The sequence below is a fragment of the Mustela nigripes genome, chromosome 13, assembly GCF_022355385.1.
Source record: "Mustela nigripes isolate SB6536 chromosome 13, MUSNIG.SB6536, whole genome shotgun sequence".
Lineage (NCBI taxonomy): Eukaryota > Metazoa > Chordata > Mammalia > Carnivora > Mustelidae > Mustela > Mustela nigripes.
In genome coordinates this window covers 9,315,133-9,333,073 of record NC_081569.1, presented here as the reverse complement: position 1 = coordinate 9,333,073, position 17,941 = coordinate 9,315,133, and the positions used below count along the sequence as shown (strand labels likewise).

The 17,941-nt window shown below is 44.2% G+C and overlaps 1 protein-coding gene across 8 annotated transcripts in view; it reads left to right on the top strand.

Annotated features, from left to right (window-relative positions):
* AKAP13 (A-kinase anchoring protein 13) overlaps positions 1-17,941 on the top strand; it is a 322,148-nt gene that overhangs the window by 255,240 nt on the left and 48,967 nt on the right. For all 8 annotated transcript variants that reach the window (XM_059371621.1, XM_059371619.1, XM_059371618.1 and 5 more), the window contains 3 exons: positions 7,667-7,709; positions 9,481-9,613; positions 16,710-16,884. In XM_059371621.1, the coding sequence (XP_059227604.1) occupies positions 7,667-7,709; positions 9,481-9,613; positions 16,710-16,884 (351 nt within the window). The remainder of the gene's footprint in view (positions 1-7,666; positions 7,710-9,480; positions 9,614-16,709; positions 16,885-17,941) is intronic.

The following is a 17,941-nucleotide window of genomic DNA, read 5'->3' as shown; positions in this document are numbered from 1 at the left end:
ACATCACTTAGTATTTGTGTGGGGTATTACGTTGGTTTAGGGCTTTTTTGTTTCATTTAGGACACCAAGCTTTCAGAAAGCCTAACAGAGGGAAATTCATTTATTACTTTATTTATTCAATAAGCATCTGCATTAGTCTTTGCCAGCTACCAGGCTAGACAGTGGTAGGAGAGAGATGAGCTTAGAGGTACGGTTTCTTTCCTCACTCCATGCATGCAGAGAAGGGAACCAGATGCATGTAATAGGAAGTGATGAATGCAGCCAGTGGAAGAAACATTGGGCTTTCTAGGAGCATCCGACTGGGATGGCTTACTGGGAAGAAGTAATCTCGAAGTTGAGACCAATAGGAGATGGGGAATTCAGTCGGTGCATATAGAAGTTCTGTTTACACTGTGCTGTAGTCACGTGTGCAGTAACATGTCTAAAAAAATAGTGCACACGCCTAAATTAAAAAATACCTTATTTCTAAATACTACCATCACCTGAGCTTTCAGTGCATTGTAGTCTTTTTGCTGGTAGAGGGTCTTGCCTCCACGTTGGTAGCTGCTGAAGGTTGGGATGGCTGTGGCGATTTCTCAACAGGACAGCAGTTAAGTTTGCCACAGAGCTGGATTCTTCTTATCATGAACGATTTCTCTAGCATGTGATGCTGTCTGGTAGCATCTTACCCACAGTAGAACATCTTTCAAAATTGAAGGCTGTCCTCCCAAAACCTCCTGCTGTTATATCAGTTAAGTTAGTGGGATATTCTAAATTCCTTGTTGTCGTTCCAGTAATCTTCACGGCATCTTCTCCAGGAGTAGATTCCATCTCAAAATCCACTTTTGTTGCTCATCCATAAGAAACAACTCCTCCTCTGCTGAAGTCTGATCTCGAGCTCACAACAGTGCAGTCCCACTGCAGGCTCCATTTCCAATGCTAGTTCTCTCACTGTTTCCACCACATCTGCAGGGACTTCATGAACCCCTCGAAGTCATCCATGAGGGCTGGAATCCGCTTCTTTCAAACTCCCATTCATGGTGATATGCTGACCTCTTCCCATGAATCACGAATGTTCTTATGAACATCCAGAATGGTGAATCCTTTCTAGAAGGTTTTCAATTTACTTTGTCCAGATCCACGAGAGGAATCATTGTCTGTGGCAGCTGTAGTCTTATGAAATGTTTTTCTTAAAACAATAAGACTTAAAATGACTCCTGGATCCCTGGGCTGCAGAAAGGGTATTGTGTCAGCAGGATGTTACGAAAACAACACGAGTCTCCTTGTCGACCTCCGTCAGAGGTCTCGGGTGACCAGGTGCATTGTCAGTGATCAGTACTGTTTTGAAAGTGTGTTTTTTATGGAGCAGTGGATCTCAAGAATGGGCTTACGATGCTTAGTAAAGCATGTTGTGAGTGGATGTGCTGTTGCGTAGGCTTTGTCCTTCCACTGACAGAACGCAGGCAGAGTAGATTTTGCATCATTCTTAAGGACCCCAGGGTTTTTGGAAGGGTCAGTGAGCACTGGCTTCAACTTAAAGTCAGCCTGTCCTTTGAAGCTTTGAAGCCAGGCACTGACTTCTCTCCAGCTATGAAAGTCCTTGATGGCATCTTCTTCCACGATAAGGCTGCTTTGTCCACACTGCAAATCCGTGGTGTAGTGGAGCCCCCTTCCCAAATGAGCTCGCTGCAGCTTCTCCCTCAGCCCTTGCCACTTCACCATGGAGTCTGGTGCTGTGGGGCTGGCTGCCTCCCTTAAGCCTCCTGAATGAAGCTCTGCTAGCTTCAGAATTTTTTTCTGCAGTTTCATCCCCTCCCTGAGCCTTCACAGAATTAGAGAGGGGGAGGGCCTTGCTCTGGATTAGGCTTTGGCCTAAGGGAATGTTGTGACTGGTTTGATCTATGATCCAAACCACTAGAACTTTCTCCATATCAGCAATAAATCTGTTTCCCTTTCTTTATCATTCATGTGTTCAGCAGAGTAGCTCTTTGAATTTCCTTCAAGAACTTTTCCTTTGCCTTTACAACTTGGCTGTTTGACACAAGAGGCCTAGCTTCCATATGCCTTAGCTCAGCCTGCCTCCGCTTCCACGGGCCTTAGTCGCTGCACTTAGTTATATCTAGCTTTTGATTTAAAGTGAGAGACATGTGATTCTTCCTTTCACTTGAATACCCAGAGGCCTTTGTAGAGTTATTAATTGGCCTACTTCCAGTATTGTGTCTAGGAATTGGGGAGGCCTGGGGTGGGGGGCAGTGGGTAATGGCTGGTCATTCTCGCTGAAGTTCACGGTCTTATATGGGCATGGTATGTAGCGCCCCAAAACAATCACACTAGATCCCTGATCACAGATCACCATAACAAGTACAGTAATATGAAAAGTTTGAAATGGTGCAGGAATTATCAAGACAGCTTGTGGACACGGAGTGAGTAAGTGCTGTTAGCAGAATGGCTTGTTCAACACTGGGTCGCCGCAAACCTTCAGTTTGTAAAAAGAGCGACATCTGCGAGGGAAGTGCTGTAAAGTGAGGCACGCCTGCATGTGGAGAGCAGGACAGGGGGACTTGGGGTTCTTGTCGGAGGGCAGTGGGGGGATTTAAGGTGACGGAGTGGATTGACTCAGACCCTTCAAAGAGACCGCACTGACACCAGCGCTGGGGAGCGGAGGGGCCGGAACACAGGATCAAAAGGACTGAGCGAGGTGGGACAGAGGCCGTCAAGGGCGGTGCCGGGTTTCTGTTCTGAGTAGTTCTTTAGGTGTGAGGTACCACTTTGCAAACGAAGGTGGCCAGAGGAGGAGTGGGTGTGGAGGAAAAGAGGACCCCACTTCCACGCTGGCTCAGGTTGTGCGGCCTGCGGGCGTCCCCACAGGGGAGCAGGGAGGTGCTGCCAGTCCGCGGAATGCACCTTGCACTTTGGGAGGACATTGAGTGAGGAGGTTTGGGGTGAGGGAGACTAGCACCGAACGTGAGAAACACCGCCGCTCCAGATGTTTTCGCGCTGAAGGAGAAAACTCCAGCTATAAATTATGACCATTAAAAGTAATGGACTTTGGTTTCCTTATTCTAGCAAGTAGGTGTCTGTTGGGTGAAGTTTTTAGGCTGTATTGGAATTCTCCATATTTGGAAATTAAGATGAAAATTAGATACGTTGTTGGCCTAGACAGCCTTTCCTGGAAGCAGACGGGCTCATGACATGATTCTGTTCAGCCTGGTGTGAGGTACCTTTGACGTTGTTCTGGAACAGTCTGCACACACTAATGTCTTCTGTGAACCCACTTCCCAGCCCAGCCACGGATGCAGCCAGCAAGGCGGGTGTCCTTCTCCGTCCGCATCTCTCCACACCTTCTTAAGTCTAAAACCCTTTTCTTTCCTGGCTCTTCTTACTCGAGTGACGAGGAGGAGGAGTTGCCTAGTAAGTAAGCGGATTCAGTGTTGGTGGCTGTTCTCAGGCTCTGGCCCGTGCTGAGAATGCTGCCAGCTTAGCTGAGAAATCGTCTGGAGACTCTAACCCTTGCACGCCGCCGTTTCTAAATCACTTGTCTTCATGCTTCGCTGTGAAAGTTAACCCGGCTGAAACAGTTTGGTCTTCTGTAACCACCTGCGCTGGTTGGCCCGGAGTCCTGACGGCAGGGCACGAGGATGCATTCCTGTCCCACCTCGGACCCGTGGGTATGAGCACTAACTTCACGGAGATCTCTGTTGGATAACATAAATTTCATTTTCTCTTGTTTTGCTTTTTTGGGGACATCTGATAGCCACCTCTGGTGTTTAAAACTAATGTTAAACTTTTTCCTTCTCAGCTTTCAGACATGTCTTTAAAAATACCTTTCCCTTGGGACACCTCACTGGCTAGAGCATGTGAGTCTTGATCTCAGGGTTGTGAGTTCGAGCCCCACGGTGAGCATAGAGATTACTAAAAAAAAAAGAAAGAAAGAAAGAAAGAAATACCTTTCCTTTGAGGCCACACCCCCATGAATTAGGAGGTGGGAATTATAGATGATTTCCTTCCTTCCTTTTTCGGAACTTTTATTTTTCAATTCTTTTACTACAGTGTAGATTTCAGATTAATATATTCTTCACTGATAATGCCTAGTTTAAAACCTTTATAAGGTATCAGTTTTAGTAAGTTTGGAAAGGAAATGAACTCTCTCCCTTTTCCATGAAAATCGCTGTTTCCGATTATGCAAGATTTCTTGAATTTTTCAGGATTGCTATTTTTAATGGAAAAAATATTTCTATAATAAAGGTAAATAATGAATTGTTTTCTTTTTTTTTTAAGATTTTATTTATTTATTTGACAGAGATCACAAGTAGGCAGAGAGGCAGGCAGAGAGAGAGAGAAGAGGAAGCAGGCTCCCCACTGAGCAAAGAGCCTGATGCGGGGCTTGATTCCAGGACCCTGAGATCATGACCTGAGCTGAAGGCAGAGGCTTTAACCCACTGAGCCACCCAGGCGCCCCTGAATTGTTTTCATTTTATATAACAAATAGAGAGTCTCAGGGAATTACAATATTCATATAATTGGACACCTTAATTCCTACCATTGCTGACCCTACATTTCAGCAGTAAATACGGAAGGTGTCTGTTTATTTAAATATTAAAGTTTTATAATTAAGCAATATTAAGCTCAGAGTGACCTCTCTGCATTGTTCTTACAGAAAAGCACCTTATGTATAGTAAGAAAGTTTAATTTCTCTTAATTGGAGGTCTTATTATATTCAGTCCTTTCTTCACAATTGAAAGATGTTTGGTAAAATAGGCACACCATGAGATATTTACTTTATACCGATTGTAATAGGAGGGAAGTCATGAGAACCCACTTACAACTTTGAGTGTTCAGAAAATCTCAAGCCTGTTTCAGCTCAAAGTATTTGTGATAGCCCAGGAAATAGGTCCGCATATGGCCACTAAAACAAAGGTCCCAGTGGCATTTCTTCTACCACTAGTACAAAAAAATTTTTTTAAAGATTTTATTTATTTATTTGACAGAGACACAGAGGGAACGCAAGCAGGGGGAGTAGGAAAGGGAGAAGCAGATCTCCCGCCGAGCAAGGAATCCAATGCAGCCCTCAATCCCAGGACCCTGGGATCATGACCCAAGCCTAAGGCAGACACTTAGCGACTGAGCCACCCAGGCGCCCAGTACACCGTTGTTAATATAAAACGGCACTGGGTATACAGTTAGCCCAGCGTGATGGAATCAAAAGTATAGAAGCCTGCAGAGCCCTTTGAATCAGTCAAGCATCTAGCATTCCTCAAAACATGTTCCTTAAACTCAAAAATACCAGTGGGCGTCAGGGAGGTGGAGGGGAGAGGAAGAAAAAGAAAGGGTTGGTTCATGGCCACATAAATTTAGGAAACCAGGTAAGCTGGTTTCAGATGTTAATGTGCACCTTGTGAATTTCCAAGGCAGTGTTCAACGAGCTGTGTTTTCCAAACTTCCTAGCTTTGTAACCCCAAGGGGTGCCTGACTGTGCACAACACCTCATAAGATTAGTGTTCTATGGGGCACACTTTGAAAATATTGACTGTGTCCATCCAGTAGTTCTCACCCTGGAATGTTACCGTGTATTAGGTTCGCAGGTCACTTCGGGACTTTAAGAAAAAGCTGGTTGAAATACACTGTTGACCTGCCATGATGCTTCACACGCCAACATCAGTGACAGACCCCCTGCTCCTGTCTGTAGTTCTACCGTAGAAGTAGTGTTGGTTATGTCATCCACTTAGGTGCACTGAAAACTTGATGACACTTTAGGGATCTCAGAGGTATTGGTAGATTAATCACTGTTTTCAGAACCACATCTAAGAGGTCACAGCAAATGAATTAAAATTTTTTCAGCTGTGAAAGGTTGGAAATCCTTGTAAGCGTCAAAGATTGTTCCAGGACTTAGTCACATATTGTTCAGTTTTTAATTTATTTGACAGAAATCTGCTGGGATCTTACTCTTGGCCAGGCTCTTTGCTGGTTGGTATTTTTCCTCATTGTGAATTTTACTTTTACTTGTTCCTGTTACTAGGGTGGTGACTTTCCAGGTGATCGCTTTAGTGTACAGCAGAGTCCTGGCCGTGTGAGAGAATTTAATGGTGCTTCTACCATACAAGGTTCCTTGGGTGGAAAAGGTTTTAAAGTCCCTGATCTAAACTATACTCTTGGGTGTTTGTTTGTTTTTTTAACATTTTATTTATTTATTTGAGAGAGCACAAGCAGGGGGAGCAGCAGGCAGAGGGAGAGGGAGAAGCAGGCTCCCCACTGAGTAAGGAGCCCAACATGGGGCTCGATCCCAGGACCCTGGGGTCATGACCTGAGTCAAAGGCAGATGCTTAACTGCCTGAGCCACTCAGGCACCCTGCATACTCTTGGTTTTTAAGTAAACTAAGGCATCTGAGGGTAAACACCTGACAGTTTCACACCTAGATCATATAGAAACTCGGGGACAGATCCCATATCTTACTCTGTTCACCTTTCGCAGCTGGCTGTTACTGCCACGCATTGTAAGTGAAGTAGAAAAAGAATCCAAATAGGCAAAAGGAAAGACTGACCCTAGAGAGCAGTCTTTTGAAAACTTAGAGTTGATTTTTAACTTTCTTAGGCATTACTCCCACTTGTTGCCGTTTACTGCCATTTTGCGTTTCTACTCAGAATCTAGAGTAGGCTGGACACTTAGGAGTTATAAATGGTGGTCATGGAACATCTTCAAATCTCTATCAGATTAAAATTTTACTCACAGTAATCTCAGGTGCTTGAAACCCCCCAAAGGAAGAAGTGTGTGTTCTGTTCACGTTCTAACAGCTGTGCTACTTGTGAACAGACTTGGCCTACGGGGAATTACACACAGAAATTATTTCTAACCTGATCTCCTAAAAATGGGAAACCAGTTGTCAGTGTGTGATTGAGACCTCCTCATCTAGTCCCAAAGTAGCTCAAGCTTGATGCTCGTGTCATGGATAAAAGAATGTAGTGTTCTTTCTGTTTGCGCCACTCCTGCCCCGATGTCTGACTAGCCTGACTAGCCTCAGCTGTGATGACCTGCTTCACTTTATGGTCTGGTCGTCGTGGAAGGAGGAAGGATGCATCTGCCCTATAAATTGTCAGTGTCGGCCTGGCAAGGACCTTACCATGCGTTGTGTGTCCCTCGTCTCACAGATGAGGAAATGAAATCCAGAGATCTCACCCCAAATTAGTGACAAGACCAAGACCTTATAAGCTAGCTCTTCTGCTCTTTTCCTGTCCACTACTCCATTTCCTTCCAGAAATGCTTACCAATATATCAGATACACATTAGCTAGATTTTTTTGTTTGGAAACATATGAAAGCAAAATGAACAGAATACGATGTATAATTTTCGATTTTATGTTCTTCCTGTGATGTCATCTCAGAAAAAGGGCAAAAGCGGGAATTCAACCTGTCTCTTGTGTTTGAACATGAGGAAAAAAAATGTTTCGGGGTTTGTTCACTACTAGCTTGAATCCTGGATTAAATTTTTTGTTGTGGAGAGTTTGCTCCTGTTGCCTTCTGCTTGAGTTGAATTTTTCCTTCTTCCAAACCCTTGCTTAGAGAAGGCCCCATGCACTGGCTTTCAGATGCTGTGTCTGCTCTGCGTGTCCTCGTGAACGTTCTAAACATGTGCTCTGTCACCCAGGCACAGTCCTTTGATTCCAATGTTTTCTCTCCTATTTCTATTTTCCAGATTCACGGCCTTTCCACGGTACCAGCGCCAACCTGACTGAGAGGTAACGCACGTTTATTTTGATACTCCTTTCCCCGTGACAAAGTGAAGGAAACCCAAAGTGTCTTAGGACATTTAACTAAGCCGACCAAGAAGTGAATCCAACTCTTGAGATTCTTACTTCCTTGAGTGATCAGTTTGGAATAATGGCTACAAGTTGCTTGTAAAGAAGGCTCTGTCCTTTTCAAATAATGTCCTCAAGACTCTTTTACTTTTATTCTCTACACTGTTGTAGCAGTCCATGTTTGCATTTATTCAGGAGAGGACACACTTGTATTTGACTCTGTGAACTTTTGTACTCTGCTTATAGGAATTACTCCTCCCTAAGCCTGACGACATTTTCTTTCTGTGTGTGTGTGTGTGTGTGTGTGTGTGCGCGCGCGCGCGCACTCTCGCCTGTTCAGTATTGCTGCCTTACCCATTTTAAGCTTTTTATTTTTTCCCAAAAAGTCATTTTCTTCTGCCTTCACGGATATGATGCATACTTCTGTCCAAGCAAATTGGTTCTTTGCTTGACAGTAGGCAGACGATTAGTATTTTGGCTCACTGATTACTTTTATATTCCTCTTGTCATGCTTAGGGGGTTCTGAAGGATTCTGATGTGTGCATAAGTGGGGCTTCTGGTTATTGCCCTGCACTTGAAGCTGCTCTCCTTTTCACAGAGGCATAAGCTGTGGCTCTCGGGATGAATGCTTCTCTTGCATTTCTGTCATAGTTTATTCATCCTTTTGTCCTCCGGAGCAGGTTCTCACACTGTTTCCTCCCCACCCGCTCCCGCCCCCCACCGTAATGTAAGAGGCTGCTTTGTTCTGTAAATAGCCCTTTACACCTAAACAGATGTTGGCGGTTGAAGAGGATTGTTCCCCCTCTTGAAGTGTGCCTCTGTCCTCTCTCAGAGGCCCTTGAGGTAAACCCAGCTTTTCTGCAGAAAAGTTCTTAAAATAATGTTTGTGGAACACCTAAGAAACGTCATATAAATGGATTCCTTTCCCATGTAATGGATTGTGTATACATGTGCCCAGCATTCTTGGAGGAGATCAACCGCCGTGGAGTTCCTAAGGTCCAAACGTGTCCATCACAGATTCTTTGCAGCCTTCCAGAGTGCGGGGAGATCAGCACATCTGCATCGGTGTGAAACTCCTCAAATCGGTCTTTCTACACACTCTCCTCCCTCCAAAAATTGTGCAAACCCCATACTGGTAGGCACCAGTATTAATTGCCCCATGGGCCATAAGACGAAAAAAGTACATGATTTTTGCTTTTAGGGAACCTGAGTATGCATTCAGTCCTAAAACTTCCTTTGTCTGCAGCCTTTATTAATGTATCCATCATTCCATTATTGTACTTACGAGTTTCTTCGCAAGCACCTGTTTGCTGCAAAGGTGTTTGTAAATGGAGTGCTATTTTAGATGAAGAAGTTTCAGATAAAATAATAAATGAGTAATTGACAGGTAGGCTCTGCTTCATACCAGGTCACTGAAAATCTATTACTAAAACCTTAGTGGCTGATACAAGAAAACGGAGCCAGGTTTTAGCACCAGAATGTGGGCATTGTGGTGTGCTCTGTCCTCGGCTCCGACAGAGTGGAACCACTCGGCAGCCTCTGTCCCTCTCTCGCTCTGCTTCCTATTCTCATGTGTGTATATATAAGTTGACTCTGACTTGAAGCTAAAATGATACATGGTTACAGAGAAATGTATTTTTTAATCTGTGTTCAATTTTTTTAAATTCTGTAGTCTTTTTTTTTTTTAATCAATTTCCTTGTTTTTATTTAGCATAACAGAAGAGACCTATAGTTTCCTGCCACAAAGCCCCTCCAAGAAAGATTTTGAAGGGAAGAGTGGAACAAAAGTCAGTCGTACATTCAGCTACATCAAGAATAAAATGTCCAGCAGTAAGAAGAGCAGAGTAAGTACCATTGGGGGGGCTTCCCTGTGTGGCCGCCGTAGTCGCTCACCTGTGGGCTCCTGTCACAGCCTACATACACCCAGAAAGCAATTAAATTATGGGGATGTAAGGAAATAAACCCAGAGAGTATCTTTGAAATAGCCTAATATTTGAAGAAATAAAACAGCAAGAAAAATAGTAACAAAAGGTGATATCACTAATTGGGTTTTTACTGTATGCTAAGAGTCTTCCATATGTTATTTTATATCATAAGGCAGAGATTATCTCCCTTTTCTGGGAGTGAGCTGCTGTATCTGGGTTTGTGCCCCCAGCAGTGGCTTCAGATCTCAAGCACATGCTCTAATCGGTAAACCAGGTTTAAAATGTACCCGAAAGCGGGGTGGGGGGAAGCGCCTGGGTGGCTCAGTTAGTTAAGCCTCTGACTCTTCATTTCACCTCAGGTCATGATCTTGAGGTTGTGAGATTGGGCTCCGCACAGCATGGAGTCTGTTGGCCCCTCTCCCTCTCCTCTCCCTCGCCTCGTGTGTGCTCACTTGCTCGCTCTCAAATAAATAAATGAATAAATAAAATCTTTAAAAAAATAAATAAATAAAATAAAATGTACCTGGAGGATTTGATGCCAAGATCAGGGGATTTTTAAAATATATAATACATATTTTACATATTTATATAATACATAATTTACATATTATAATACATATAATATAAATATAGTATAAAAATAAATCTATAAGTAGTATTTATCAATATAAATATTATGTTTGTTTTAGAGGTTAGAGTGTCCCACAGAGAATTACAAGAACTTTAAAGACGAAAGTGGGTACCTAGGTCTAGTCCCAACTGGATCTGCACGTGGCAGTGAATGCTCCTTAGTGAGCGAGGTTATGTTAAAGTACCTCAACATTTTTTGTCTATTTTTTTCATACTTATAGGAATATTTAAAATATAAAAATAAGATAAAAACCACCTGTAATAATCCCACATAGAGATCGCTACTCTTCTAATTTTTTTCAATGTATTTTTTTTTTAAAAAAAGAAGACAAGAAGTTACTTTTCTTACACTGATGCCCAGTGCAAAACCAAAACCAATTTAGTTTAGATCAGTGGGAAAAAACGTTCTGTCTCCCAGTTCCCCTGCCACCCATCCAGACTCCAGCAAAATAAATTAAAAAAAAAAAAAGCTTTTACATGGAAATCAGCAAAAGAGCTCTTGCCAGGGAATCACTATATATATGCGTGTGTATACGTGTGCATGGTATGTACATACATAGAAGTAAGAGAATGAACAAACACTGAACTCAAGTGTATTATGGTAAAAGTTCACCCCCCCCAACAAAATACAACAAGCTTTCTAAGCCCTTCATTAAGCGGGTTGGTAGAAGTAGAGCCAATGCATTTTACAAGATTTTGTAAAATAAGATCTCTTTCTTTTAGTAAATGCTAGGTTCAGTCCTCACAGGAATTTTTCCACAAAACCTGCCACCAGAATTGTGCTTTCATTCCTGCCCAGGTACAGAAGGAGAAGAAGGTGAGCCGATCAGGAGGGAAACAGGAAAAAATGCAAGGACTCTAGCAGATTGTTTCTAGAAGAATCATATATACAAGTATTAACTTCAGACATACCCTTGTTTTATTATTTAAAAAATCCAGGTTAAAGGGGGCAGAATGTTCATCAGTGTTCCACAGACTGGCAGCAAGGCTTAAAATAAGAGCCATATGTGTTTGACTTACCACTGCTGGCTTGGACACTGGTTGGTGTCCACAAAAGAAAACCTCCTTGTGAAGACCAGTATAAATTAGCCAGCTGTTATCACAGGACTTCTGTAGATGGTCTTAGCATTCTGCCAGGTGCTCCTAAAGAACTAAAGATCTTCATCTTTACTTTTTTTTTTTTTTTTTAAGATTTTTATTTATTTGACAGACAGAGATCACAAGCAAGCAGGAAAGCAGGCAGAGAAAGAGGAAGGGAAGCAGGCTCCCCCCTGAGCGGAGAGCCCAACGCGGGGCCCGATCCCAGGACCCTGAGACCATGACCCGAGCGGAAGGCAGAGGCCTCAGCCCACTGAGCCACCCAGGCGCCCCTTCATCTTTACTATTGAGAAGTTTTATGATCTATTTGGACATTTTCACATATGTCTGGTGTTTTTGTTGTTCTGTTTTTAAAATGTGGGATCTTCAATTGGAAGACCAGTAAATAAATAAGTGGAGAGTTCCCTTTCTGTGCATCTCCCCAGTGATGTTAATTTCCAGGGCAGGGCAATGACTCCACCACAGGTCACGTTAATAAGGGAATACAGACAGGCATAAACAAAACCATGTAAGATCAAATTTAGAAACTGGAACCTGACCTTTCAAAAAGTTTCATCCTCCTTATTTACAAACTGAAGCCCAGAGAACTAGCGTTAGGCCACAGAACTAGGTAATAGTAACCAAATAACCTCTTTATGGGCTGACTTCTAGCAGTTAGCACACTTCATTTCATGTTCACTCAAACAAAATCTAACCGTTACTGAACAGTGTCTTTATAACTTTTTCAATAACTCAAAGGACTGGAGCTTGCTAGTAGGGAGTGAGAAAAAGGCAGGAGGAAAGAAGGAAATTGTTACAGCAGAGTCCGTCAGCCCCGTCCGTCTATATCAGTTGACCTTTGTGTCCGAGCATCTCCTTTGTCAAAATGACAGCACTGTTTTGCAACGAAACTGGTTCCTCTTTCACATGTGGCTTCAACATTTGGTCTTTGGGGGCTCGTGCTATCTCTGGCAGTGGAAACTCTCAAAAAATTACAAATCTGGGGGCGCCTGGGTGGCTCAGTGGGTAAAAGCCTCTATCTTTGGCTCAGGTCATGATCTCAGGGTTCTAGGATCGAGCCCTGCATCGGGCTCACCTGCTTCCTCCTCTCTCTCTGCCTGCCTCTCTGCCTACTTGTGATCTCTGTCTGTCAAATAAATAAATAAAATCTTGGAAAAAAAAACCCAAAATATTTATTTAAAAAATTACAAACCTGGTTGGCTCGGTATTAAACAGCTGCCTTCGGCTCAAGTCATGACCTCAGGGTCCTGGGATGGAGCCCTGTGTTGGGCTCCTGGCTCAGGGGGTTCTGCTTCTCCCTCTCCTCTGTCCCCCAATACTCCCTGCTTGTGCACTCTCTCTCTCTCTCTTTCAAATAAATAAACTTAAAAAAAAAAATTAGAAATCTGTAACCTGGATGGCAATCCTTACTTCACATTATCAGGTGTTTAGGAAAATGCCCCACTGGCCAAACACATCAAGAAGGTTGAGACTTGCCTTTCATGTAGAAGAGCTTGCTTTTGTGAATGTACCAAAAGATAGTAAGAAATAGGGGAAATAGTAGTGTCAAGTTACATTAAATACTCCGACTTAATATGCCATAGTGCCTGTGGTAGAGCTTTACCGCACAGAACTGTTTTATTCTCTAAATGATGACAAAAACAAATGAGTTACTTAGTGTGAGGATGCTGACTCAGTTTTTCCTGTAGACTGTTCTTTCTCCATATGTTAACTGAAAGTGCTACTGTAGACATTAACACTAGTTTTTTTAATAAAAATGATAGAATTCTACTTCTTTTAAATTATTTTTTTTTTAAGATTTCATTTATTTATTTGACAGAGAGAAATTACAAGTACACTGAGAGGCAGGCAGAGAGAGAGAGAAGGAAGCAGGCTCCCTGCTGAGCAGAGAGCCCGATGCGGGACTCGATCCCAGGACCCCGAGATCATGACCTGAGCCGAAGGCAGCGGCTTAACCCACTGAGCCACCCAGGCGCCCCATCTTTTATTATTTTTAAAAGACCTGCTATTAGAGATCATCTTATCTACTTTTATTAATCTATTTGTATAATATAATCGTTCCTACTTCTTTTAAAGGAAAAATATAAGCATTTACTGAAGATATAATAAATTGCCACCTATAAATTCTTAGTAAAGTTTCTACGAACGGTTTGGAAAATTTTGCTTTCCTTATAATTAAGCATGATGTATGCATTCATGTAAAAATAGTTTATACTTGTTGCCTTTAGAGTCTCTTAATTATTATGTTAATCTATTATATGTGCTTAAAATTAAAAGTCTGTGTGTCACAATTCTTAAGTAAGATGGTAAGGAGCCAAAAGGAGCCAAAAAAATTATTCATATTTTGCCTTCAGTACTGAGAAGACACGTATGTCTATGTAGATAAGTAGATAGATAGAGGGATGTAGGATTGGAGAAACTGAGTACTGATCCTTCCTATGTGCTTTTAAAAATTAGCAGTATCTGGCATGAGTAATTAAATGTATTCGGTGTTTTTTTCCAAAGGGGTAAAGCCCGAACAGGAAGTCTAACAGGAAGACTGGCAGGTTCTGCTTTTGTCTTTTAGTTAGTGTTTTCTGATAGTACCGTTTCCTGTTCAGTACGTTTGCTTGCTACAGAGTACTGAAACGCTGATGTGCACGGTGATCCCGTTCACAAAGGGAATGGAGTGAGCCCCTTCAGACCACCGTGTTACACCGATGTTCTTTGAGCTTTCCTCCTCACAGACAACTAGGACATGGGCAGAGAAGTTCTGTGGAAATTCTTACTCTAACTTGAAGTGGGCGTTTTGGGGGCACAGGCTGCATTCCTGCAGAGCTGCTGCAGTCCGGCTCTGCTTTCTTGGGCCTCTGCTCCCTAGGGGAGAAGTAAACCCATGAGCCTTACAGAGGTGCCCGCTAGAGAGTGTTTGCAAAGGCTGAAGTCTGTGTGAAATCCGGTTCTCTGGTTCCTTCTCCGATCAGAGATCTGCAGTATGAGGGTGACTTCACGACAGCTTGTTTTTCGGTTGTCAGGAGCGCTCTCCGTGCTTCTCATTGTAACCATTTGTCAAAAATGGTAGGTGGGGGAAAGCGAGAACTCATTTTCCTTCTTAGTACCTGGTATAGTTATTTCCTGCAGCCGTCCCTGAGATACCAGCAGCCCCTACTTCCCCATGTTGTTCAACATGGAAACGTCACACTTGAGAAAACAAGCTGGTCATCCACTTGACCACAGGCGAAGTCTACCACCAGCTTCACCACACACTGTTCTTGGGAAGCACACATTAGGATTCGACGTAATGAGAAGCCTTCCGAAGTAGATGTGTTCCTTAACTTCCAAGTGTCAAAAATTGGCCTCGGTCCTCCCAGAGTGTCCCATCTTGCAGCGGAGCCCCGTCCGGACACACACTGTGTTTTGGGAATTCGCTTTGTTTCATTTCCATTTCCCGTGTCCTGGGTAACTAGGGTAGTTGGCTTTGCTGGCAGCATGCAAATAGTTAAGCCTGTCTTAAGGAAACCAGCAGCCTCAGCCCTCCCTCCTTCCCTTTCTCAACCAGTCCCTGGCTTCCTCTTACGGTTCCTCTGATGGCAGCTCAAAGCTGCTGAGCTCTGCCCTGCCGGCATGAGCCGCTCCTTCTGTGAGAGCACATTTCCTGGCATGGGGGTCGAGTCATGTCGATAAAATGGGGTCGGGTTCCCGAAGTACCCCTCATAACCGTGAAATTCATAGGACATGGAGAGGTAAGAGCCTGCCTTCTTTACAGCACTAAATTCTCATAAGCAGAGAAAGAGACGATGGGAGTTTATTGTTTTGTTTTTATTCTTGGAAGAACTAGTTGGGCTAGTTGCAAAGGACAAGAGTATTATTTGTTATTTATTTGGATTTGATGAGTATTGGAAGGCTTGAGAGAATGTCAGTTGCCATAGAAGGTTTTCTTGGAACACGCTTTATATTATAGCTTTCTGAAGCAAAAGAGGCAGATGCTTTTCGGTTTAATGTTTATGCGCAGAGAAGCCTGCGGCAAAATTTAGTTAGGGGAGAGAAATTACTTGGAAAAAAGTCCACTCGTAATTGATTGTTATTAGACTATTACATACTTTAGTGGTTACTGATTGTCACTTAGAACAGTTTCCTGTTATGTAAAGTGAAATACTTTTTCTCCCTCTCTCCTTAATTTTTACAGTTCTAAAGTGTAGCAGTTTGGTTCTTAAATTTTTATTATACGTGTTCTGTTAACCAAGGACCATGCATGAATCAGACTTCACCAGCACTTGCCAGTTCGGTACAGTGGATGGGCTCTGAATTGGGATGTCGGGAGGCCTGGGTCCTGATGTTGACTACCAATCACTTGCCGTGTGACCCGTTGTGAGTCAACACACCTCGCCAGCCCCTGGCAGTAGAGTGTCGTGAATAAGAGAGCTGTGGAGTCAGCCAGATCTGGATCTTCTTTCCAGCACGGGCCGTTACTGACATGTCGCCTCAGAGACCGTATTAAACATCTCAGAGCCTCGGTCTCCTCAGATGTGCCATGGAGATAATAACCAGTAGTTCACTGGGTGGTTAGGAGAAAATATGTGTAAGCCGCCTGCTGTCGTTCTTGGCACATAGTAGCTGTTCAGAATTGTAGTTGATATTTATCATCTTTATCTTCTCAATTGCACAAGCGTGATGCCCTCCCTGCGCACTTCAGAGTTACGGAGACTGAGGCTAGTCTTGTACTTAGAAGGCATTGACTCAAAGTGTAAGGTGTTGAGTTAGTTGTCATGATCATGAACTTCGTGGCGCCCGTGTTGCAGGAATTGTTTTAGGTGACGACAGCGGTATGTGTGTGTGTCGGGGACAGTTAATGCTTCCGGCTAGAGGAAGTCCGAGAGGAATCCCCGAAGAGGGCTTCCTGCCATCCCATCGTCTTCCTTCCCCGAGGCTGCTCCGAGAGTGGCTGCAGTCCCTTCGGCCCCCTTCCTGCAGCTGGCCCTCTGCTCGTTGCTGGCTTCCTCCGTGGGCTGCGCTTGGGCTTGCTGAGGAGGGCTCATAGGCCACCGCAGAGTCCCCTCCTCCTGATCCAGAAGCCTCTTCCCAGAGCTGGTCCTGGGACGTTGTGTCCATCGTGTGAACATGTCTTCCCATAGCGTTTCCAGTGTAGCCGGAACGCTCGCGACCTAGAAAAACCATTGTCCGGGACAGTGCTCTTAACTTCCGTGCAAAGCATTCTCCATCACACACCTGTGACCCCATGCCACCTGGCTGCCCAGGTGAGAGGAGGGCCTCTGGGGTTCCGTTAACTGTTGGTTCTTTCCTTTGGCAGGAAAAGGAGAAAGAGAAAGAGAAGATCAAGGAGAAGGAGAAAGATTTGAAGGAGAAAGAGAAGGATAAGAAGACGGTCAACGGGCACACCTTCAGTTCCATCCCTGTCGTGGGTCCCATCAGCTGTAGCCAGTGCGTGAAGCCTTTCACCAGCAAGGATGCCTACACGTGTGCAGGTAAGCAGCACCCGTCTTCCTGCAAGGTGCGGCGCTCCGGGCTCGGGAAAGCTCATTCCGGGTTTCCCGTCCATCTAGCTGTGTCCCTTCCTGGTGTGTGTGGGGAAGTCGGCCTGTTAGGTCTGTCTAAAACATCCCATGTGTCATCAGTTCCAAATGTAGAACATGCAGCCGGTGCATTTTTACAGAGAGCCCCAGTTTCTTACATTGTGTTCTGTTGCCCCCAAGCCACTGCCTGTCCCAGAAGTCTGTGTCTTGTGTCGAAACAGCCCCCAGCCTCAAACTCTAAAGTGACACAGCAGTCCCCCATCAGGTTCTACGCGCTCAGTTCTTATTCTGGTACTTTGGCGGATGCTTCAGCCCTTTACCAGCGTCAGGTCATGATGACTGCCAAGAGAAGACATTTGCACACGTACCAAAATGTCCCATGCTGACCAGTGGCTGACCTCCTTCAAGCCACCTTTAAAGCCAAGTCTATGAACTGAGCCCAGGTCCTGGGTTGGATAAGATACTGGGCAGGGGATGGATAGCTTTTTTTTGGTCAAGGGCCATGAACACATATTTTAGACTCCATGAACTGGACGGTCCCTGCACCACTGCTGGCCTCTGCTGTTGTGCAGAAGCGGCCTGGGCAGCACATAGACCAGTGAGCCACAGCTGTGTTCTGGTAAGACTTCACCAGTGGTGAACCTGGAATCATGTGATTTTCGTGTCATAAAGTACTCATCTTTATTTATCCCCCCCCCCCCAGCCATTTAAAGATGTAAAAACCATTAGTAGCGTATGGGCCATAGAAGAATAGGCTATGAGATGGATCTGGCCCACAGACCCTGCTCGAAGGCACTGTGTCTCAACAACACTGTCATCGGATAGAGAGAAAGTAATATTGGCAGTGCACACCACAGTAAGTCAGTGAGGCTGCCGTGGCCAGAAGGGACAGTCTGGAGATCCAGCCCCACTCTAGGCCCAGCCCGGTCACCCCGGAGGCCAAGGTGATTAGCACCGTGTTCTCCCTATACCCACATCAGACAAAATAGTGACAGATTCAGACGATCAG